This window comes from Salvelinus fontinalis, unplaced genomic scaffold (assembly GCF_029448725.1).
Source record: "Salvelinus fontinalis isolate EN_2023a unplaced genomic scaffold, ASM2944872v1 scaffold_0017, whole genome shotgun sequence".
Taxonomy (NCBI): domain Eukaryota; kingdom Metazoa; phylum Chordata; class Actinopteri; order Salmoniformes; family Salmonidae; genus Salvelinus; species Salvelinus fontinalis.
In genome coordinates this window covers 547,790-571,319 of record NW_026600226.1, presented here as the reverse complement: position 1 = coordinate 571,319, position 23,530 = coordinate 547,790, and the positions used below count along the sequence as shown (strand labels likewise).

The 23,530-nt window shown below is 42.1% G+C and overlaps 1 protein-coding gene and 1 long non-coding RNA gene across 2 annotated transcripts in view; one reads left to right on the top strand and one right to left on the bottom strand.

The window, feature by feature from the left end:
- LOC129842138 (ADP-ribosylation factor-like protein 13B) overlaps positions 1-19,570 on the top strand; it is a 50,323-nt gene extending 30,753 nt beyond the window's left edge. Inside the window, exons 9-10 of the mRNA XM_055910545.1 lie at positions 14,575-14,643; positions 17,761-19,570. Of these exons, the coding sequence (XP_055766520.1) occupies positions 14,575-14,643; positions 17,761-17,840 (149 nt within the window). The 3' untranslated portion in view covers positions 17,841-19,570. The remainder of the gene's footprint in view (positions 1-14,574; positions 14,644-17,760) is intronic.
- A 2,813-nt stretch (positions 19,571-22,383) lies between these two features.
- Positions 22,384-22,736, bottom strand: LOC129842133 (uncharacterized). The gene is made up of 3 exons (XR_008757468.1): positions 22,649-22,736; positions 22,541-22,583; positions 22,384-22,475 (listed from the first exon to the last, which is right to left on the bottom strand). It is a non-coding gene; the product is annotated as an uncharacterized LOC129842133 (long non-coding RNA).
- Positions 22,737-23,530: the final 794 nt, after the last annotated feature.

Below are 23,530 nucleotides of genomic sequence, written 5' to 3'. Positions count from 1 at the left end.
GTTATAGTGGGATGGGCTACTCTTAATAATCTGTTGTGTTGTTTTAGTGGGATGGGCTACTCTTAATAATCTGTTGTGTTGTTGTTATAGTGGGATGGGCTTCTCTTAATAATCTGTGTTGTTTTAGTGGGATGGGCTACTCTTAATAATCTGTTGTGTTGTTGTTATAGTGGGATGGGCTTCTCTTAATAATCTGTGTTGTTATAGTGGGATGGGCTTCTCTTAATAATCTGTTGTGTTGTTGTTATAGTGGGATGGGCTTCTCTTAATAATCTGTGTTGTTGTTATAGTGGGATGGGCTACTCTTAATAATCTGTTGTTGTTGTTTTAGTGGGATGGGCTTCTCTTAATAATCTGTTGTGTTGTTGTTATAGTGGGATGGGCTTCTCTTAATAATCTGTTGTGTTGTTGTTATAGTGGGATGGGCTTCTCTTACTAATCTGTTGTGTTGTTGTTTTAGTGGGATGGGCTTCTCTTACTAATCTGTTGTGTTGTTGTTTTAGTGGGATGGGCTTCTCTTAATAATCTGTGTTGTTGTTATAGTGGGATGGGCTTCTCTTAATAATCTGTTGTTGTTATAGTGGGATGGGCTTCTCTTAATAATCTGTTGTGTTGTTGTTTTAGTGGGATGGGCTACTCTTAATAATCTGTGTTGTTGTTATAGTGGGATGGGCTTCTCTTAATAATCTGTTGTGTTGTTGTTTTAGTGGGATGGGCTTCTCTTAATAATCTGTTGTGTTGTTGTTTTAGTGGGATGGGCTTCTCTTAATAATCTGTTGTTATAGTAGGATGGGCTTCTCTTAATAATCTGTTGTTGTTTTAGTGGGATGGGCTTCTCTTAATAATCTGTTGTGTTGTTGTTATAGTGGGATGGGCTACTCTTAATAATCTGTGTTGTTGTTTTAGTGGGATGGGCTTCTCTTAATAATCTGTTGTGTTGTTGTTATAGTGGGATGGGCTTCTCTTAATAATCTGTTGTGTTGTTGTTTTAGTGGGATGGGCTTCTCTTAATAATCTGTTGTGTTGTTGTTATAGTGGGATGGGCTTCTCTTAATAATCTGTTGTGTTGTTGTTATAGTGGGATGGGCTTCTCTTAATAATCTGTTGTTGTTATAGTGGGATGGGCTTCTCTTAATAATCTGTGTTGTTGTTATAGTGGGATGGGCTTCTCTTAATAATCTGTTGTGTTGTTGTTTTAGTGGGATGGGCTTCTCTTAATAATCTGTTGTGTTGTTGTTATAGTGGGATGGGCTTCTCTTAATAATCTGTTGTGTTGTTGTTTTAGTGGGATGGGCTTCTCTTAATAATCTGTTGTGTTGTTGTTTTAGTGGGATGGGCTTCTCTTAATAATCTGTTGTGTTGTTGTTATAGTGGGATGGGCTTCTCTTAATAATCTGTTGTGTTGTTGTTATAGTGGGATGGGCTACTCTTAATAATCTGTTGTGTTGTTGTTATAGTGGGATGGGCTTCTCTTAATAATCTGTTGTGTTGTTGTTATAGTAGGATGGGCTTCTCTTAATAATCTGTTGTGTTGTTGTTATAGTGGGATGGGCTACTCTTAATAATCTGTTGTTGTTATAGTGGGATGGGCTACTCTTAATAATCTGTTGTGTTGTTGTTATAGTGGGATGGGCTACTCTTAATAATCTGTTGTGTTGTTGTTATAGTGGGATGGGCTACTCTTAATAATCTGTTGTTGTTATAGTGGGATGGGCTACTCTTAATAATCTGTTGTTGTTATAGTGGGATGGGCTACTCTTAATAATCTGTTGTGTTGTTGTTATAGTGGGATGGGCTACTCTTAATAATCTGTTGTGTTGTTGTTATAGTGGGATGGGCTTCTCTTAATAATCTGTTGTGTTGTTGTTATAGTGGGATGGGCTACTCTTAATAATCTGTTGTTGTTATAGTGGGATGGGCTACTCTTAATAATCTGTTGTGTTGTTGTTATAGTGGGATGGGCTACTCTTAATAATCTGTTGTGTTGTTGTTATAGTGGGATGGGCTACTCTTAATAATCTGTTGTTGTTATAGTGGGATGGGCTACTCTTAATAATCTGTTGTGTTGTTGTTATAGTGGGATGGGCTTCTCTTAATAATCTGTTGTGTTGTTGTTATAGTGGGATGGGCTACTCTTAATAATCTGTTGTGTTGTTGTTATAGTGGGATGGGCTACTCTTAATAATCTGTTGTGTTGTTGTTTTAGTGGGATGGGCTTCTCTTAATAATCTGTTGTGTTGTTATAGTGGGATGGGCTTCTCTTAATAATCTGTTGTGTTGTTGTTATAGTGGGATGGGCTTCTCTTAATAATCTGTTGTTGTTGTTATAGTGGGATGGGCTTCTCTTAATAATCTGTTGTGTTGTTGTTATAGTGGGATGGGCTTCTCTTAATAATCTGTTGTGTTGTTGTTATAGTGGGATGGGCTTCTCTTAATAATCTGTTGTGTTGTTGTTATAGTGGGATGGGCTTCTCTTAATAATCTGTTGTGTTGTTGTTTTAGTGGGATGGGCTTCTCTTAATAATCTGTTGTGTTGTTGTTTTAGTGGGATGGGCTTCTCTTAATAATCTGTGTTGTTATAGTGGGATGGGCTTCTCTTAATAATCTGTGTTGTTATAGTGGGATGGGCTTCTCTTAATAATCTGTGTTGTTGTTGTTATAGTGGGATGGGCTTCTCTTAATAATCTGTGTTGTTATAGTGGGATGGGCTTCTCTTAATAATCTGTTGTGTTGTTGTTTTAGTGGGATGGGCTTCTCTTAATAATCTGTTGTGTTGTTGTTATAGTGGGATGGGCTTCTCTTAATAATCTGTTGTGTTGTTATAGTGGGATGGGCTTCTCTTAATAATCTGTTGTGTTGTTGTTATAGTGGGATGGGCTTCTCTTAATAATCTGTTGTGTTGTTGTTATAGTGGGATGGGCTTCTCTTAATAATCTGTTGTGTTGTTGTTATAGTGGGATGGGCTTCTCTTAATAATCTGTTGTGTTGTTGTTATAGTGGGATGGGCTTCTCTTAATAATCTGTTGTGTTGTTGTTATAGTGGGATGGGCTACTCTTAATAATCTGTTGTGTTGTTATAGTGGGATGGGCTTCTCTTAATAATCTGTGTTGTTTTAGTGGGATGGGCTTCTCTTAATAATCTGTGTTGTTTTAGTGGGATGGGCTTCTCTTAATAATCTGTTGTGTTGTTGTTATAGTGGGATGGGCTTCTCTTAATAATCTGTGTTGTTGTTGTTATAGTGGGATGGGCTTCTCTTAATAATCTGTTGTGTTGTTGTTATAGTGGGATGGGCTTCTCTTAATAATCTGTGTTGTTTTAGTGGGATGGGCTTCTCTTAATAATCTGTTGTGTTGTTGTTATAGTGGGATGGGCTTCTCTTAATAATCTGTTGTGTTGTTGTTATAGTGGGATGGGCTACTCTTAATAATCTGTTGTGTTGTTGTTATAGTGGGATGGGCTTCTCTTAATAATCTGTTGTGTTGTTATAGTGGGATGGGCTTCTCTTAATAATCTGTTGTGTTGTTGTTATAGTGGGATGGGCTTCTCTTAATAATCTGTGTTGTTGTTGTTATAGTGGGATGGGCTTCTCTTAATAATCTGTTGTGTTGTTGTTTTAGTGGGATGGGCTTCTCTTAATAATCTGTTGTGTTGTTGTTTTAGTGGGATGGGCTTCTCTTAATAATCTGTTGTGTTGTTGTTATAGTGGGATGGGCTTCTCTTAATAATCTGTTGTGTTGTTGTTATAGTGGGATGGGCTACTCTTAATAATCTGTTGTGTTGTTGTTATAGTGGGATGGGCTTCTCTTAATAATCTGTTGTGTTGTTATAGTGGGATGGGCTTCTCTTAATAATCTGTTGTGTTGTTGTTATAGTGGGATGGGCTACTCTTAATAATCTGTTGTGTTGTTGTTATAGTGGGATGGGCTTCTCTTAATAATCTGTTGTGTTGTTGTTATAGTAGGATGGGCTTCTCTTAATAATCTGTTGTGTTGTTGTTTTAGCGGGATGGGCTTCTCTTAATAATCTGTGTTGTTGTTTTAGTGGGATGGGCTTCTCTTAATAATCTGTTGTGTTGTTGTTATAGTAGGATGGGCTTCTCTTAATAATCTGTTGTGTTGTTGTTTTAGTGGGATGGGCTTCTCTTAATAATCTGTTGTGTTGTTATAGTGGGCTGGGCTTCTCTTAATAATCTGTTGTGTTGTTGTTATAGTGGGATGGGCTACTCTTAATAATCTGTTGTGTTGTTGTTATAGTGGGATGGGCTTCTCTTACTAATCTGTTGTGTTGTTATAGTGGGATGGGCTACTCTTAATAATCTGTGTTGTTATAGTGGGATGGGCTTCTCTTAATAATCTGTTGTGTTGTTGTTATAGTGGGATGGGCTTCTCTTAATAATCTGTTGTGTTGTTGTTATAGTAGGATGGGCTTCTCTTAATAATCTGTTGTGTTGTTGTTATAGTGGGATGGGCTTCTCTTAATAATCTGTTGTGTTGTTATAGTGGGATGGGCTACTCTTAATAATCTGTTGTGTTGTTGTTATAGTGGGATGGGCTTCTCTTAATAATCTGTGTTGTTGTTATAGTGGGATGGGCTACTCTTAATAATCTGTTGTTGTTTTAGTGGGATGGGCTACTCTTAATAATCTGTTGTGTTGTTGTTATAGTGGGATGGGCTTCTCTTAATAATCTGTGTTGTTTTAGTGGGATGGGCTACTCTTAATAATCTGTTGTGTTGTTGTTATAGTGGGATGGGCTTCTCTTAATAATCTGTGTTGTTATAGTGGGATGGGCTTCTCTTAATAATCTGTTGTGTTGTTGTTATAGTGGGATGGGCTTCTCTTAATAATCTGTGTTGTTGTTATAGTGGGATGGGCTACTCTTAATAATCTGTTGTTGTTGTTTTAGTGGGATGGGCTTCTCTTAATAATCTGTTGTGTTGTTGTTATAGTGGGATGGGCTTCTCTTAATAATCTGTTGTGTTGTTGTTATAGTGGGATGGGCTTCTCTTACTAATCTGTTGTGTTGTTGTTTTAGTGGGATGGGCTTCTCTTACTAATCTGTTGTGTTGTTGTTTTAGTGGGATGGGCTTCTCTTAATAATCTGTGTTGTTGTTATAGTGGGATGGGCTTCTCTTAATAATCTGTTGTTGTTATAGTGGGATGGGCTTCTCTTAATAATCTGTTGTGTTGTTGTTTTAGTGGGATGGGCTACTCTTAATAATCTGTGTTGTTGTTATAGAGGGATGGGCTTCTCTTAATAATCTGTTGTGTTGTTGTTTTAGTGGGATGGGCTTCTCTTAATAATCTGTTGTGTTGTTGTTTTAGTGGGATGGGCTTCTCTTAATAATCTGTTGTTATAGTAGGATGGGCTTCTCTTAATAATCTGTTGTTGTTTTAGTGGGATGGGCTTCTCTTAATAATCTGTTGTGTTGTTGTTATAGTGGGATGGGCTACTCTTAATAATCTGTGTTGTTGTTTTAGTGGGATGGGCTTCTCTTAATAATCTGTTGTGTTGTTGTTATAGTGGGATGGGCTTCTCTTAATAATCTGTTGTGTTGTTGTTTTAGTGGGATGGGCTTCTCTTAATAATCTGTTGTGTTGTTGTTATAGTGGGATGGGCTTCTCTTAATAATCTGTTGTGTTGTTGTTATAGTGGGATGGGCTTCTCTTAATAATCTGTTGTTGTTATAGTGGGATGGGCTTCTCTTAATAATCTGTGTTGTTGTTATAGTGGGATGGGCTTCTCTTAATAATCTGTTGTGTTGTTGTTTTAGTGGGATGGGCTTCTCTTAATAATCTGTTGTGTTGTTGTTATAGTGGGATGGGCTTCTCTTAATAATCTGTTGTGTTGTTGTTTTAGTGGGATGGGCTTCTCTTAATAATCTGTTGTGTTGTTGTTTTAGTGGGATGGGCTTCTCTTAATAATCTGTTGTGTTGTTGTTATAGTGGGATGGGCTTCTCTTAATAATCTGTTGTGTTGTTGTTATAGTGGGATGGGCTACTCTTAATAATCTGTTGTGTTGTTGTTATAGTGGGATGGGCTTCTCTTAATAATCTGTTGTGTTGTTATAGTGGGATGGGCTTCTCTTAATAATCTGTTGTGTTGTTGTTATAGTGGGATGGGCTACTCTTAATAATCTGTTGTGTTGTTGTTATAGTGGGATGGGCTTCTCTTAATAATCTGTTGTGTTGTTGTTATAGTAGGATGGGCTTCTCTTAATAATCTGTTGTGTTGTTGTTTTAGCGGGATGGGCTTCTCTTAATAATCTGTGTTGTTGTTTTAGTGGGATGGGCTTCTCTTAATAATCTGTTGTGTTGTTGTTATAGTAGGATGGGCTTCTCTTAATAATCTGTTGTGTTGTTGTTTTAGTGGGATGGGCTTCTCTTAATAATCTGTTGTGTTGTTATAGTGGGCTGGGCTTCTCTTAATAATCTGTTGTGTTGTTGTTATAGTGGGATGGGCTACTCTTAATAATCTGTTGTGTTGTTGTTATAGTGGGATGGGCTTCTCTTAATAATCTGTTGTGTTGTTGTTATAGTGGGATGGGCTACTCTTAATAATCTGTTGTGTTGTTGTTATAGTGGGATGGGCTACTCTTAATAATCTGTTGTGTTGTTGTTATAGTGGGATGGGCTACTCTTAATAATCTGTTGTTGTTATAGTGGGATGGGCTACTCTTAATAATCTGTTGTTGTTATAGTGGGATGGGCTACTCTTAATAATCTGTTGTGTTGTTGTTATAGTGGGATGGGCTACTCTTAATAATCTGTTGTGTTGTTGTTATAGTGGGATGGGCTTCTCTTAATAATCTGTTGTGTTGTTGTTATAGTGGGATGGGCTACTCTTAATAATCTGTTGTTGTTATAGTGGGATGGGCTACTCTTAATAATCTGTTGTGTTGTTGTTATAGTGGGATGGGCTACTCTTAATAATCTGTTGTGTTGTTGTTATAGTGGGATGGGCTACTCTTAATAATCTGTTGTTGTTATAGTGGGATGGGCTACTCTTAATAATCTGTTGTGTTGTTGTTATAGTGGGATGGGCTTCTCTTAATAATCTGTTGTGTTGTTGTTATAGTGGGATGGGCTACTCTTAATAATCTGTTGTGTTGTTGTTATAGTGGGATGGGCTACTCTTAATAATCTGTTGTGTTGTTGTTTTAGTGGGATGGGCTTCTCTTAATAATCTGTTGTGTTGTTATAGTGGGATGGGCTTCTCTTAATAATCTGTTGTGTTGTTGTTATAGTGGGATGGGCTTCTCTTAATAATCTGTTGTTGTTGTTATAGTGGGATGGGCTTCTCTTAATAATCTGTTGTGTTGTTGTTATAGTGGGATGGGCTTCTCTTAATAATCTGTTGTGTTGTTGTTATAGTGGGATGGGCTTCTCTTAATAATCTGTTGTGTTGTTGTTATAGTGGGATGGGCTTCTCTTAATAATCTGTTGTGTTGTTGTTTTAGTGGGATGGGCTTCTCTTAATAATCTGTTGTGTTGTTGTTTTAGTGGGATGGGCTTCTCTTAATAATCTGTGTTGTTATAGTGGGATGGGCTTCTCTTAATAATCTGTGTTGTTATAGTGGGATGGGCTTCTCTTAATAATCTGTGTTGTTGTTGTTATAGTGGGATGGGCTTCTCTTAATAATCTGTGTTGTTATAGTGGGATGGGCTTCTCTTAATAATCTGTTGTGTTGTTGTTTTAGTGGGATGGGCTTCTCTTAATAATCTGTTGTGTTGTTGTTATAGTGGGATGGGCTTCTCTTAATAATCTGTTGTGTTGTTATAGTGGGATGGGCTTCTCTTAATAATCTGTTGTGTTGTTGTTATAGTGGGATGGGCTTCTCTTAATAATCTGTTGTGTTGTTGTTATAGTGGGATGGGCTTCTCTTAATAATCTGTTGTGTTGTTGTTATAGTGGGATGGGCTTCTCTTAATAATCTGTTGTGTTGTTGTTATAGTGGGATGGGCTTCTCTTAATAATCTGTTGTGTTGTTGTTATAGTGGGATGGGCTACTCTTAATAATCTGTTGTGTTGTTATAGTGGGATGGGCTTCTCTTAATAATCTGTGTTGTTTTAGTGGGATGGGCTTCTCTTAATAATCTGTGTTGTTTTAGTGGGATGGGCTTCTCTTAATAATCTGTTGTGTTGTTGTTATAGTGGGATGGGCTTCTCTTAATAATCTGTGTTGTTGTTGTTATAGTGGGATGGGCTTCTCTTAATAATCTGTTGTGTTGTTGTTATAGTGGGATGGGCTTCTCTTAATAATCTGTGTTGTTTTAGTGGGATGGGCTTCTCTTAATAATCTGTTGTGTTGTTGTTATAGTGGGATGGGCTTCTCTTAATAATCTGTTGTGTTGTTGTTATAGTGGGATGGGCTTCTCTTAATAATCTGTGTTGTTGTTATAGTGGGATGGGCTTCTCTTAATAATCTGTTGTGTTGTTGTTTTAGTGGGATGGGCTTTTCTTAATAATCTGTGTTGTTGTTATAGTGGGATGGGCTTCTCTTAATAATCTGTGTTGTTGTTTTAGTGGGATGGGCTTCTCTTAATAATCTGTTGTGTTGTTGTTATAGTGGGATGGGCTTCTCTTAATAATCTGTTGTGTTGTTGTTATAGTGGGATGGGCTACTCTTAATAATCTGTTGTGTTGTTGTTATAGTGGGATGGGCTTCTCTTAACAATCTGTGTTGTTGTTGTTTTAGTGGGATGGGCTTCTCTTAATAATCTGTTGTGTTGTTGTTATAGTGGGATGGGCTACTCTTAATAATCTGTTGTGTTGTTGTTATAGTGGGATGGGCTTCTCTTAATAATCTGTTGTGTTGTTATAGTGGGATGGGCTTCTCTTAATAATCTGTGTTGTTGTTGTTATAGTGGGATGGGCTTCTCTTAATAATCTGTTGTGTTGTTATAGTGGGATGGGCTTCTCTTAATAATCTGTGTTGTTTTAGTGGGATGGGCTTCTCTTAATAATCTGTTGTGTTGTTGTTATAGTGGGATGGGCTTCTCTTAATAATCTGTTGTGTTGTTTTAGTGGGATGGGCTTCTCTTAATAATCTGTTGTGTTGTTATAGTGGGATGGGCTTCTCTTAATAATCTGTGTTGTTGTTGTTATAGTGGGATGGGCTTCTCTTAATAATCTGTTGTGTTGTTGTTATAGTGGGATGGGCTTCTCTTAATAATCTGTTGTGTTGTTGTTATAGTGGGATGGGCTTCTCTTAATAATCTGTGTTGTTATAGTGGGATGGGCTTCTCTTAATAATCTGTGTTGTTATAGTGGGATGGGCTTCTCTTAATAATCTGTGTTGTTATAGTGGGATGGGCTTCTCTTAATAATCTGTTGTGTTGTTGTTATAGTGCGATGGGCTTCTCTTAATAATCTGTTGTGTTGTTATAGTGCGATGGGCTTCTCTTAATAATCTGTTGTGTTGTTGTTATAGTGGGATGGGCTTCTCTTAATAATCTGTTGTGTTGTTGTTATAGTGGGATGGGCTTCTCTTAATAATCTGTTGTGTTGTTGTTATAGTGGGATGGGCTTCTCTTAATAATCTGTTGTGTTGTTGTTATAGTGGGATGGGCTACTCTTAATAATCTGTTGTGTTGTTGTTATAGTGGGATGGGCTTCTCTTAATAATCTGTTGTGTTGTTGTTATAGTGGGATGGGCTTCTCTTAATAATCTGTGTTGTTGTTGTTATAGTGGGATGGGCTTCTCTTAATAATCTGTTGTGTTGTTGTTATAGTGGGATGGGCTACTCTTAATAATCTGTTGTGTTGTTGTTATAGTGGGATGGGCTTCTCTTAATAATCTGTTGTGTTGTTATAGTGGGATGGGCTTCTCTTAATAATCTGTTGTGTTGTTATAGTGGGATGGGCTTCTCTTAATAATCTGTTGTGTTGTTATAGTGGGATGGGCTTCTCTTAATAATCTGTGTTGTTTTAGTGGGATGGGCTTCTCTTAATAATCTGTTGTGTTGTTGTTATAGTGGGATGGGCTTCTCTTAATAATCTGTTGTGTTGTTTTAGTGGGATGGGCTTCTCTTAATAATCTGTTGTGTTGTTATAGTGGGATGGGCTTCTCTTAATAATCTGTGTTGTTGTTGTTATAGTGGGATGGGCTTCTCTTAATAATCTGTTGTGTTGTTGTTATAGTGGGATGGGCTTCTCTTAATAATCTGTGTTGTTGTTATAGTGGGATGGGCTTCTCTTAATAATCTGTGTTGTTATAGTGGGATGGGCTTCTCTTAATAATCTGTTGTGTTGTTGTTATAGTGGGATGGGCTTCTCTTAATAATCTGTGTTGTTATAGTGGGATGGGCTTCTCTTAATAATCTGTTGTGTTGTTGTTTTAGTGGGATGGGCTTCTCTTAATAATCTGTTGTGTTGTTGTTATAGTGCGATGGGCTTCTTAATAATCTGTTGTGTTGTTATAGTGGGATGGGCTTCTCTTAATAATCTGTTGTGTTGTTGTTATAGTGGGATGGGCTTCTCTTAATAATCTGTTGTGTTGTTGTTATAGTGGGATGGGCTTCTCTTAATAATCTGTTGTGTTGTTGTTATAGTGGGATGGGCTTCTCTTAATAATCTGTTGTGTTGTTGTTATAGTGGGATGGGCTTCTCTTAATAATCTGTTGTGTTGTTATAGTGGGATGGGCTTCTCTTAATAATCTGTTGTGTTGTTATAGTGGGATGGGCTTCTCTTAATAATCTGTGTTGTTTTAGTGGGATGGGCTTCTCTTAATAATCTGTTGTGTTGTTGTTATAGTGGGATGGGCTTCTCTTAATAATCTGTTGTGTTGTTTTAGTGGGATGGGCTTCTCTTAATAATCTGTTGTGTTGTTATAGTGGGATGGGCTTCTCTTAATAATCTGTGTTGTTGTTGTTATAGTGGGATGGGCTTCTCTTAATAATCTGTTGTGTTGTTGTTATAGTGGGATGGGCTTCTCTTAATAATCTGTTGTGTTGTTGTTATAGTGGGATGGGCTTCTCTTAATAATCTGTGTTGTTATAGTGGGATGGGCTTCTCTTAATAATCTGTTGTGTTGTTGTTATAGTGGGATGGGCTTCTCTTAATAATCTGTGTTGTTATAGTGGGATGGGCTTCTCTTAATAATCTGTTGTGTTGTTGTTTTAGTGGGATGGGCTTCTCTTAATAATCTGTTGTGTTGTTGTTATAGTGCGATGGGCTTCTCTTAATAATCTGTTGTGTTGTTATAGTGGGATGGGCTTCTCTTAATAATCTGTTGTGTTGTTGTTATAGTGGGATGGGCTTCTCTTAATAATCTGTTGTGTTGTTGTTATAGTGGGATGGGCTTCTCTTAATAATCTGTTGTGTTGTTGTTATAGTGGGATGGGCTTCTCTTAATAATCTGTTGTGTTGTTGTTATAGTGGGATGGGCTTCTCTTAATAATCTGTTGTGTTGTTGTTATAGTGGGATGGGCTACTCTTAATAATCTGTTGTGTTGTTGTTATAGTGGGATGGGCTTCTCTTAATAATCTGTTGTGTTGTTGTTATAGTGGGATGGGCTTCTCTTAATAATCTGTGTTGTTGTTGTTATAGTGGGATGGGCTTCTCTTAATAATCTGTTGTGTTGTTGTTATAGTGGGATGGGCTACTCTTAATAATCTGTTGTGTTGTTGTTATAGTGGGATGGGCTTCTCTTAATAATCTGTTGTGTTGTTATAGTGGGATGGGCTTCTCTTAATAATCTGTTGTGTTGTTATAGTGGGATGGGCTTCTCTTAATAATCTGTTGTGTTGTTATAGTGGGATGGGCTTCTCTTAATAATCTGTGTTGTTTTAGTGGGATGGGCTTCTCTTAATAATCTGTTGTGTTGTTGTTATAGTGGGATGGGCTTCTCTTAATAATCTGTTGTGTTGTTTTAGTGGGATGGGCTTCTCTTAATAATCTGTTGTGTTGTTATAGTGGGATGGGCTTCTCTTAATAATCTGTGTTGTTGTTATAGTGGGATGGGCTTCTCTTAATAATCTGTTGTGTTGTTGTTATAGTGGGATGGGCTTCTCTTAATAATCTGTGTTGTTGTTATAGTGGGATGGGCTTCTCTTAATAATCTGTGTTGTTATAGTGGGATGGGCTTCTCTTAATAATCTGTTGTGTTGTTGTTATAGTGGGATGGGCTTCTCTTAATAATCTGTGTTGTTATAGTGGGATGGGCTTCTCTTAATAATCTGTTGTGTTGTTGTTATAGTGGGATGGGCTACTCTTAATAATCTGTTGTGTTGTTGTTATAGTGGGATGGGCTTCTCTTAATAATCTGTGTTGTTGTTGTTATAGTGGGATGGGCTTCTCTTAATAATCTGTTGTGTTGTTGTTATAGTGGGATGGGCTTCTCTTAATAATCTGTGTTGTTTTAGTGGGATGGGCTTCTCTTAATAATCTGTTGTGTTGTTGTTATAGTGGGATGGGCTTCTCTTAATAATCTGTTGTGTTGTTATAGTGGGATGGGCTTCTCTTAATAATCTGTGTTGTTGTTATAGTGGGATGGGCTTCTCTTAATAATCTGTTGTGTTGTTGTTATAGTGGGATGGGCTTCTCTTAATAATCTGTTGTGTTGTTGTTATAGTGGGATGGGCTTCTCTTAATAATCTGTTGTGTTGTTGTTATAGTGGGATGGGCTTCTCTTAATAATCTGTTGTGTTGTTGTTATAGTGGGATGGGCTTCTCTTAATAATCTGTTGTGTTGTTGTTATAGTGGGATGGGCTACTCTTAATAATCTGTTGTGTTGTTGTTATAGTGGGATGGGCTTCTCTTAATAATCTGTGTTGTTGTTGTTATAGTGGGATGGGCTTCTCTTAATAATCTGTTGTGTTGTTGTTATAGTGGGATGGGCTTCTCTTAATAATCTGTGTTGTTTTAGTGGGATGGGCTTCTCTTAATAATCTGTTGTGTTGTTGTTATAGTGGGATGGGCTTCTCTTAATAATCTGTGTTGTTGTTATAGTGGGATGGGCTTCTCTTAATAATCTGTTGTGTTGTTGTTTTAGTGGGATGGGCTTCTCTTAATAATCTGTTGTTGTTGTTATAGTGGGATGGGCTTCTCTTAATAATCTGTTGTGTTGTTGTTTTAGTGGGAGGGGCTTCTCTTAATAATCTGTTGTGTTGTTGTTATAGTGGGATGGGCTTCTCTTAATAATCTGTTGTGTTGTTGTTATAGTGGGATGGGCTTCTCTTAATAATCTGTGTTGTTGTTATAGTGGGATGGGCTTCTCTTAATAATCTGTTGTGTTGTTGTTTTAGTGGGTTGAGCTTCTCTTAATAATCTGTTGTGTTGTTGTTATAGTGGGATGGGCTTCTCTTAATAATCTGTGTTGTTGTTGTTTTAGTGGGATGGGCTTCTCTTAATAATCTGTTGTGTTGTTGTTATAGTGGGATGGGCTTCTCTTAATAATCTGTTGTGTTGTTGTTATAGTGGGATGGGCTACTCTTAATAATCTGTTGTGTTGTTGTTATAGTGGGATGGGCTACTCTTAATAATCTGTTGTGTTGTTGTTATAGTGGGATGGGCTTCTCTTAATAATCTGTTGTGTTGTTGTTATAGTGGGATGGGCTTCTCTTAATAATCTGTTGTGTTGTTGTTATAGTGGGATTGGCTTCTCTTAATAATCTGTTGTGTTGTTGTTATAGTGGGATGGGTTTCTCTTAATAATCTGTTGTGTTGTTGTTTTAGTGGGATGGGCTTCTCTTAATAATCTGTTGTGTTGTTGTTTTAGTAGGATGGGCTTCTCTTAATAATCTGTTGTGTTGTTGTTATAGTGGGATGGGCTTCTCTTAATAATCTGTTGTGTTGTTGTTATAGTGGGATGGGCTTCTCTTAATAATCTGTTGTGTTGTTGTTATAGTGGGATGGGCTTCTCTTAATAATCTGTTGTGTTGTTTTAGTGGGATGGGCTTCTCTTAATAATCTGTTGTGTTGTTGTTATAGTGGGATGGGCTTCTCTTAATAATCTGTTGTGTTGTTGTTATAGTGGGATGGGCTTCTCTTAATAATCTGTTGTGTTGTTGTTATAGTGGGATGGGCTTCTTTTAATAATCTGCTGTGTTGTTGTTTTAGTGGGATGGGCTTCTCTTAATAATCTGTTGTGTTGTTGTTATAGTGGGATGGGCTTCTCTTAATAATCTGTTGTGTTGTTGTTATAGTGGGATGGGCTTCTCTTAATAATCTGTTGTGTTGTTGTTATAGTGGGATGGGCTTCTCTTAATAATCTGTTGTGTTGTTGTTATAGTGGGATGGGCTTCTCTTAATAATCTGTTGTGTTGTTGTTTTAGTGGGATGGGCTTCTCTTAATAATCTGTTGTGTTGTTGTTATAGTGGGATGGGCTTCTCTTAATAATCTGTTGTGTTGTTGTTATAGTGGGATGGGCTTCTCTTAATAATCTGTTGTGTTGTTGTTATAGTGGGATGGGCTTCTCTTAATAATCTGTTGTGTTGTTGTTATAGTGGGATGGGCTTCTCTTAATAATCTGTGTTGTTTTAGTGGGATGGGCTTCTCTTAATAATCTGTTGTGTTGTTGTTATAGTGGGATGGGCTTCTCTTAATAATCTGTTGTGTTGTTGTTTTAGTGGGATGGGCTACTCCCATAATGTCTCGGCTTCCCAAACTGGAGCCTCTTGGCGATAGGAGCCGATCTGGTAATGCTGTTTAAAGTGACTGTCTAGACCTGTCATCTGACTAACTCCACCACCACTAACTAACTACTAACTAACCGTCTTGTCTGTTCTTCATCTAGCAGCCTGTTCATGTCATGCTGCTTTTTTCTTCTCTTTCACTAACAGCTGATGTCTCTTCTTCCATGTTAAACACCACTGACCCCATTACCTCTCTGTCTACAGAGCATGTTAAACACCACTGACCCCATTACCTCTCTGTCTACAGAGCATGTTAAACACCACTGACCCCATTACCCCTCTGTCTACAGAGCATGTTAAACACCACCGACCCCATTACCTCTCTGTCTACAGAGCATGTTAAACAACACTGACCCCATTACCCCTCTGTCTACAGAGCATGTTAAACACCACTGACCCCATTACCTCTCTGTCTACAGAGCATGTTAAACACCACTGACCCCATTACCCCTCTCTGTCTACAGAGCATGTTAAACACCACCGACCCCATTACCTCTCTGTCTACAGAGCATGTTAAACACCACTGACCCCATTACCTCTCTGTCTACAGAGCATGTTAAACACCACCGACCCCATTACCTCTCTCTGTCTACAGAGCATGTTAAACACCACCGACCCCATTACCCCTCTCTGTCTACAGAGCATGTTAAACACCACTGACCCCATTACCTCTCTGTCTACAGAGCATGTTAAACACCACCGACCCCATTACCCCTCTGTCTACAGAGCATGTTAAACACCACTGACCCCATTACCTCTCTCTGTCTACAGAGCATGTTAAACAACACTGACCCCATTACCTCTCTGTCTACAGAGCATGTTAAACACCACTGACCCCATTACCCCTCTCTGTCTACAGAGCATGTTAAACACCACTGACCCCATTACCTCTCTGTCTACAGAGCATGTTAAACATCGCTGACCCCATTACCTCTCTGTCTACAGAGCATGTTAAACACCACTGACCCCATTACCTCTCTGTCTACAGAGCATGTTAAACACCACTGACCCCATTACCTCTGTCTACAGAGCATGTTAAACACCACTGACCCCATTACCCCTCTCTGTCTACAGAGCATGTTAAACAACACTGACCCCATTACCTCTCTGTCTACAGAGCATGTTAAACACCACTGACCCCATTACCTCTCTGTCTACAGAGCATGTTAAACACCACTGACCCCGTTACCTCTCTGTCTACAGAGCATGTTAAACACCACTGACCCCATTACCTCTCTGTCTACAGAGCATGTTAAACACCACTGACCCCATTACCTCTCTGTCTACAGAGCATGTTAAACACCACTGACCCCATTACCTCTCTGTCTACAGAGCATGTTAAACACCACTGACCCCGTTACCTCTCTGTCTACAGAGCATGTTAAACACCACTGACCCCGTTACCTCTCTGTCTACAGAGCATGTTAAACACCACTGACCCCATTACCCCTCTGTCTACAGAGCATGTTAAACACCACTGACCCCGTTACCTCTCTGTCTACAGAGCATGTTAAACAACACTGACCCCATTACCCCTCTGTCTACAGAGCATGTTAAACACCACCGACCCCATTACCTCTCTGTCTACAGAGCATGTTAAACACCACTGACCCCATTACCTCTCTGTCTACAGAGCATGTTAAACACCACCGACCCCATTACCCCTCTCTGTCTACAGAGCATGTTAAACACCACCGACCCCATTACCTCTCTGTCTACAGAGCATGTTAAACACCACCGACCCCATTACCTCTCTGTCTACAGAGCATGTTAAACAACACTGACCCCATTACCTCTGTCTACAGAGCATGTTAAACACCACTGACCCCATTACCTCTCTGTCTACAGAGCATGTTAAACACCACTGACCCCATTACCTCTCTGTCTACAGAGCATGTTAAACACCACTGACCCCATTACCCCTCTCTGTCTACAGAGCATGTTAAACACCACCGACCCCATTACCTCTCTGTCTACAGAGCATGTTAAACACCACTGACCCCATTACCCCTCTGTCTACAGAGCATGTTAAACAACACTGACCCCATTACCTCTCTGTCTACAGAGCATGTTAAACACCAATGACCCCATTACCCCTCTGTCTACAGAGCATGTTAAACACCACCGACCCCATTACCTCTCTGTCTACAGAGCATGTTAAACACCACCGACCCCATTACCTCTCTCTGTCTACAGAGCATGTTAAACACCACCGACCCCATTACCCCTCTCTGTCTACAGAGCATGTTAAACACCACTGACCCCATTACCTCTCTGTCTACAGAGCATGTTAAACACCACCGACCCCATTACCCCTCTGTCTACAGAGCATGTTAAACACCACTGACCCCATTACCTCTCTCTGTCTACAGAGCATGTTAAACAACACTGACCCCATTACCTCTCTGTCTACAGAGCATGTTAAACATCGCTGACCCCATTACCTCTCTGTCTACAGAGCATGTTAAACACTGACCCCATTACCTCTCTGTCTACAGAGCATGTTAAACACCACTGACCCCATTACCTCTCTGTCTACAGAGCATGTTAAACACCACTGACCCCATTACCCCTCTCTGTCTACAGAGCATGTTAAACACCACTGACCCCATTACCCCTCTCTGTCTACAGAGCATGTTAAACACCACTGACCCCATTACCTCTCTGTCTACAGAGCATGTTAAACACCACTGACCCCATTACCCCTCTGTCTACAGAGCATGTTAAACACCACTGACCCCATTACCTCTGTCTACAGAGCATGTTAAACACCACTGACCCCATTACCCCTCTGTCTACAGAGCATGTCATCCTACATGGTCTTCTCTGTCTGATGGAAGTTGGATTAAATCTCTCTGTTGATCCTCCATATATCCTACATGCCAGCTGTGCCCTGTCTCTTTAGGTCATCTCCATGTATGGGCTGTATGTCGTTGACCGTGTTAATATTGTACAGGAAGTTGTCAGAACACATTTCTGACATGCTGTGTGTTTTTTGATTTCAGCTAACAGAAACCAGTAGCCAGCCTTACATAGATGTAGCTAATTTAGTCCTGTCTCCTCCTCTCTCCTCCTCCTCCTCCTCTTCCTCCTCTCTCCTCCTCCTCCTCACTCTCTTAGAGTTCTTCGGCAAGCCCCTCCCCCCTGTGGCCAACCGCCAACAACGACCTAACAGCGACACTCATGATGTCATATCCTAGCCCCTCCCCTCCCGTGGCCAACCACCAACAACGACCTAACAGCGACGTTCATGATGTCATATCCTAGCCCCTCCCCTCCCGTGGCCAACCGCCAACAACGACCTAACGGCGACGTTCATGATGTCATATCCTAGCCCCTCCCCCCCCATGGCCAACCGCCAACAACGACCTAACAGCGACGTTCATGATGTCATATCCTAGCCCCTCCCCCCCCGTGGCCAACCGCCAACAACGACCTAACAGCGACGTTCATGATGTCATATCCTAGCCCCTCCCCCCCCTGTGGCCAACCGCCAACAACGACCTAACGGCGACGTTCATGATGTCATATCCTAGCCCCTCCCCCCCCGTGGCCAACCGCCAACAACGACCTAACAGCGACGTTCATGATGTCATATCCTAGCCCCTCCCCCCCCGTGGCCAACCGCCAACAACGACCTAACAGCGACGTTCATGATGTCATATCCTAGCCCCTCCCCCCCCTGTGGCCAACCGCCAACAACGACCTAACGGCGACGTTCATGATGTCATATCCTAGCCCCTCCCCCCCCGTGGCCAACCGCCAACAACGACCTAACAGCGACGTTCATGATGTCATATCCTAGCCCCTCCCCCCCCTGTGGCCAACCGCCAACAACGACCTAACAGCGACGTTCATGATGTCATATCCTAGCCCCTCCCCCCCCTGTGGCCAACCGCCAACAACGACCTAACAGCGACGTTCATGATGTCATATCCTAGCCCCTCCCCCCCCTGTGGCCAACCGCCAACAACGACCTAACAGCGACGTTCATGATGTCATATCCTAGCCCCTCCCCTCCACCAGGCTACTCCTTCCTTACCTGATTGGTTTTTCCAACCCCAAGCCCCACCTTCAATTCAAACAACATTATTTGTCCTCTGAAGACAATTATATTAGGCTTTGACCTGACCCCTTATCTTTATATTAGGACCTGACCCCTTATCTTTATATTAGGACCTGACCCCTTATCTTTATATTAGGACCTGACCCCTTATCTTTATATTAGGACCTGACCCCTTATCTTTATATTAGGACCTGACCCCTTATCTTTATATTAGGACCTGACCCCTTATCTTTATATTAGGACCTGACCCCTTATCTTTATATTAGGACCTGACCCCTTATCTTTATATTAGGACCTGACCCCTTATCTTTATATTAGGACCTGACCCCTTATCTTTATATTAGGACCTGACCCCTTATCTTTATATTAGGACCTGACCCCTTATCTTTATATTAGGACCTGACCCCTTATCTTTATATTAGGACCTGACCCCTTATCTTTATATTAGGACCTGACCCCTTATCTTTATATTAGGACCTGACCCCTTATCTTTATATTAGGCTTTGACCTGACCCCTTATCTTTATATTAGGCTTTGACCTGACCCCTCACCCCCAAATCACAGTTTCTTTGGTTTCTTTTCAAAGTACGTGCTGTATAGAGGTCTACAGACTTCACCAGCAGCAGAGAAGACGCTCCCAAGACCAAGGAACCGCCGCCACCGTCGTCCTCGAGCTCACAGGACTACGATGGTGGAGCGGACTGGGTGGGCCCTGGAGAGAGACGGAGGATGAACGGGTGGGCCCTGGGGAGAGACGGAGGAGGACTGGGTGGGCCCTGGGGAGAGACGGAGGAGGACTGGGTGGGCCCTGGGGAGAGACGGAGGAGGACTGGGTGGGCCCTGGAGAGAGACGGGGGATGATTGGGTGGGCCCTGGGGAGAGACGGAGGATGACTGGGTGGGCCCTGGGGAGAGACGGGGGATGATTGGGTGGGCCCTGGGGAGAGACGGAGGAGGACTGGGTGGGCCCTGGAGAGAGACGGAGGAGGACTGCGTGGGCCCTGGAGAGAGACGGGGGATGACTGGGTGGGCCCTGGGGAGAGACGGGGGATGACTGGGTGGGCCCTGGAGAGAGACGGGGGATGATTGGGTGGGCCCTGGGGAGAGACGGAGGATGACTGGGTGGGCCCTGGGGAGAGACGGGGGATGATTGGGTGGGCCCTGGGGAGAGACGGAGGAGGAGTGGGTGGGCCCTGGGGAGAGACGGGGGATGATTGGGTGGGCCCTGGGGAGAGACGGAGGAGGACTGGGTGGGCCCTGGAGAGAGACGGGGGATGATTGGGTGGGCCCTGGGGAGAGACGGAGGATGACTGGGTGGGCCCTGGGGAGAGACGGGGGATGATTGGGTGGGCCCTGGGGAGAGACGGAGGAGGACTGGGTGGGCCCTGGAGAGAGACGGAGGAGGACTGCGTGGGCCCTGGAGAGAGACGGGGGATGACTGGGTGGGCCCTGGGGAGAGACGGGGGATGACTGGGTGGGCCCTGGAGAGAGACGGGGGATGATTGGGTGGGCCCTGGGGAGAGACGGAGGATGACTGGGTGGGCCCTGGGGAGAGACGGGGGATGATTGGGTGGGCCCTGGGGAGAGACGGAGGAGGAGTGGGTGGGCCCTGGGGAGAGACGGGGGATGATTGGGTGGGCCCTGGGGAGAGACGGAGGAGGACTGGGTGGGCCCTGGGGAGAGACGGAGGAGGACTGGGTGGGCCCTGGGGAGAGACGGAGGATGACTGGGTGGGCCCTGGGGAGAGACGGAGGATGACTGGGTGGGCCCTGGGGAGAGACGGAGGATGACTGGGTGGGCCCTGGGGAGAGACGGAGGATGACTGGGTGGGCCCTGGGGAGAGACGGAGGATGACTGGGTGGGCCCTGGGGAGAGACGGAGGAGGACTGGGTGGGCCCTGGGGAGAGACGGAGGATGACTGGGTGGGCCCTGGGGAGAGACTGAGGAGGACTGGGTGGGCCCTGGGGAGAGACTGAGGAGGACTGGGTGGGCCCTGGGGAGAGACTGAGGAGGACTGGGTGGGCCCTGGGGAGAGACGGAGGAGGACTGGGTGGGCCCTGGGGAGAGACGGAGGATGACAGGGTGGGCCCTGGAGACAGACTGAGTCATATTCATTAGGCACCAAAACCGATGATGAACTCTTGTTTCCGGTATGTGTTTCAAAACATTTTAGTACGATGTGTCCTAATGAATAGGACCAAGTTGTCGCTGAACTACACAGCATTGTGTTAAACACAGACTGAGAAATAAATGCATATTGATGTGGACTTTATGGATAGTTATATGTATCTATGTGTATATCACATATATATCTCACACACACTCACACTCACACACACACACACACACACACACACACACTCACACTCACACTCACACTCACACTCACACTCACACTCACACTCACACTCACACACACACATATCACACACACATATCACACACACACACACACATATATAACACACACACACACACACACACACACACACACACACATATATCACACACACACACACACACACACACATATATCACACACACACACACACACACACACACACACACACACACACACACACACACACACACATATTTATCTCTCACACACACACACACACACACACACACATATATATCTCACACACACACTGAGTGGACAAAACATTAAGAACACCTATTCTGTCCATGACACAGACTGACCAGGTGAATCCAGGTGAAACCTATGATCCCTTATTGATGTCACTTGTTAAATCCACTTCAATCAGTGTATAAGAAGACGGGGAGGAGACGGGGTTTAAAGAAGGACTTTCAAGCCTCGAGACAATTGAGACGTGGATTGCGAATGTTTCAAGACAAAAATATTTAAGTGCCTTTTTTTTAACGGAGTATGGTACTAAGTGCCAGTCGCCCCGGTTTGTGTCAAGAACTGCAAAGCTGCTGTTTCCCGCATGTATCACCATCCAAAGGACATCTAGCCAATTTGACACAACTGTGGGGAGCATTGGAGTCAACATGAGGCCAGCGTCCCTGTGGATTGCTTTCGACACCTTGTGAAGTCCATACCCTGAAGAATTAAGGCTTTTCTGAGCGGGAGGGGGAGGGGGAAGGGGAAGGGGGGGTACAACTCAATATTTTGGTGTTCCTAATGTTTAGTGTAGTCGGTGTGTGTATATAACTTTGCATTGCAGTTATTTCATTGGTCTCATCCTGTTTTAATCTGACTAAAACATCCTCCCTGGACGCTAGAAACCTGTCCACTTTATTCTTAGTCCCTGTTTTAATCTGACTAAAACCTGTCCACTTTATTCTTAGTCCCTGTTTTAATCTGACTAAAACCTGTCCACTTTATTCTTAGTCCCTGTTTTAATCTGACTAAAACCTGTCCACTTCATTCTTAGTCCCTGTTTTAATCTGACTAAAACCTGTCCACTTTATTCTTAGTCCCTGTTTTAATCTGACTAAAACCTGTCCTCTTTATTCTTAGTCCCTGTTTTAATCTGACTAAAACATCCTCCCTGGATGCTAGAAACCTGTCCACTTTATTCTTAGTCCCTGTTTTAATCTGACTAAAACCTGTCCACTTTATTCTTAGTCCCTGTTTTAATCTGACTAAAACCTGTCCACTTTATTCTTAGTCCCTGTTTTAATCTGACTAAAACCTGTCCACTTTATTCTTAGTCCCTGTTTTAATCTGACTAAAACATCCTCCCTGGATGCTAGAAACCTGTCCACTTTATTCTTAGTCCCTGTTTTAATCTGACTAAAACCTGTCCTCTTTATTCTTAGTCCCTGTTTTAATCTGACTAAAACATCCTCCCTGGATGCTAGAAACCTGTCCACTTTATTCTTAGTCCCTGTTTTAATCTGACTAAAACCTGTCCACTTTATTCTTAGTCCCTGTTTTAATCTGACTAAAACATCCTCCCTGGACGCTAGAAACCTGTCCACTTTATTCTTAGTCCCTGTTAAATTTTTTCCCCTGCTAATAATATCAGTATTATAGGGTGTACTGTCTGTAATGTTATATTCACTACTCTACAGTCTGTAATGTTATATTCACTACTCTACAGTCTGTAATGTTATATTCACTACTCTACAGTCTGTAATGTTATATTCACTACATACTGTACTCTACAGTCATTTGAAAATGTCTTCTCTCAACGTATAGCTTTCAATGATGACACTTGAATGATATTTTGACCATTGTTGGTATTGTTGATGTACATGAACTGGTACATCATAGTTACCTGGCTTTATACATGTATATATATATTACCCCTGAGCCCTGGCCCAGAGCTACTCTTCTGTCTGTCCTTTGTCTAGCTCTGGTCCAGGGTGTTGTTACTCAGTCCCCCTAGTAGAGGAACAGGCCCAGGACCAGAGCTACTCTTCTGTCTGTCCTTTGTCTAGCTCTGGTCCAGAGTGTTGTTACTCAGTCCCCCTAGTAGAGGAACAGGCCCAGAGCTACTCTTCTGTCTGTCCTTTGTCTAGCTCTGGTCCATAGTGTTGTTACTCAGTCCCCCTAGTAGAGGGCCCTGGACCAGAGCTACTCTTCTGTCTGTCCTTTGTCTAGCTCTGGTCCAGGGTGTTGTTACTCAGTCCCCCTAGTAGAGGGCCCTGGACCAGAGCTACTCTTCTGTCTGTCCTTTGTCTAGCTCTGGTCCAGAGTGTTGTTACTCAGTCCCCCTAGTAGAGGGCCCTGGACCAGAGCTACTCTTCTGTCTGTCCTTTGTCTAGCTCTGGTCCAGAGTGTTGTTACTCAGTCCCCCTAGTAGAGGGCCCTGGACCAGAGCTACTCTTCTGTCTGTCCTTTGTCTAGCTC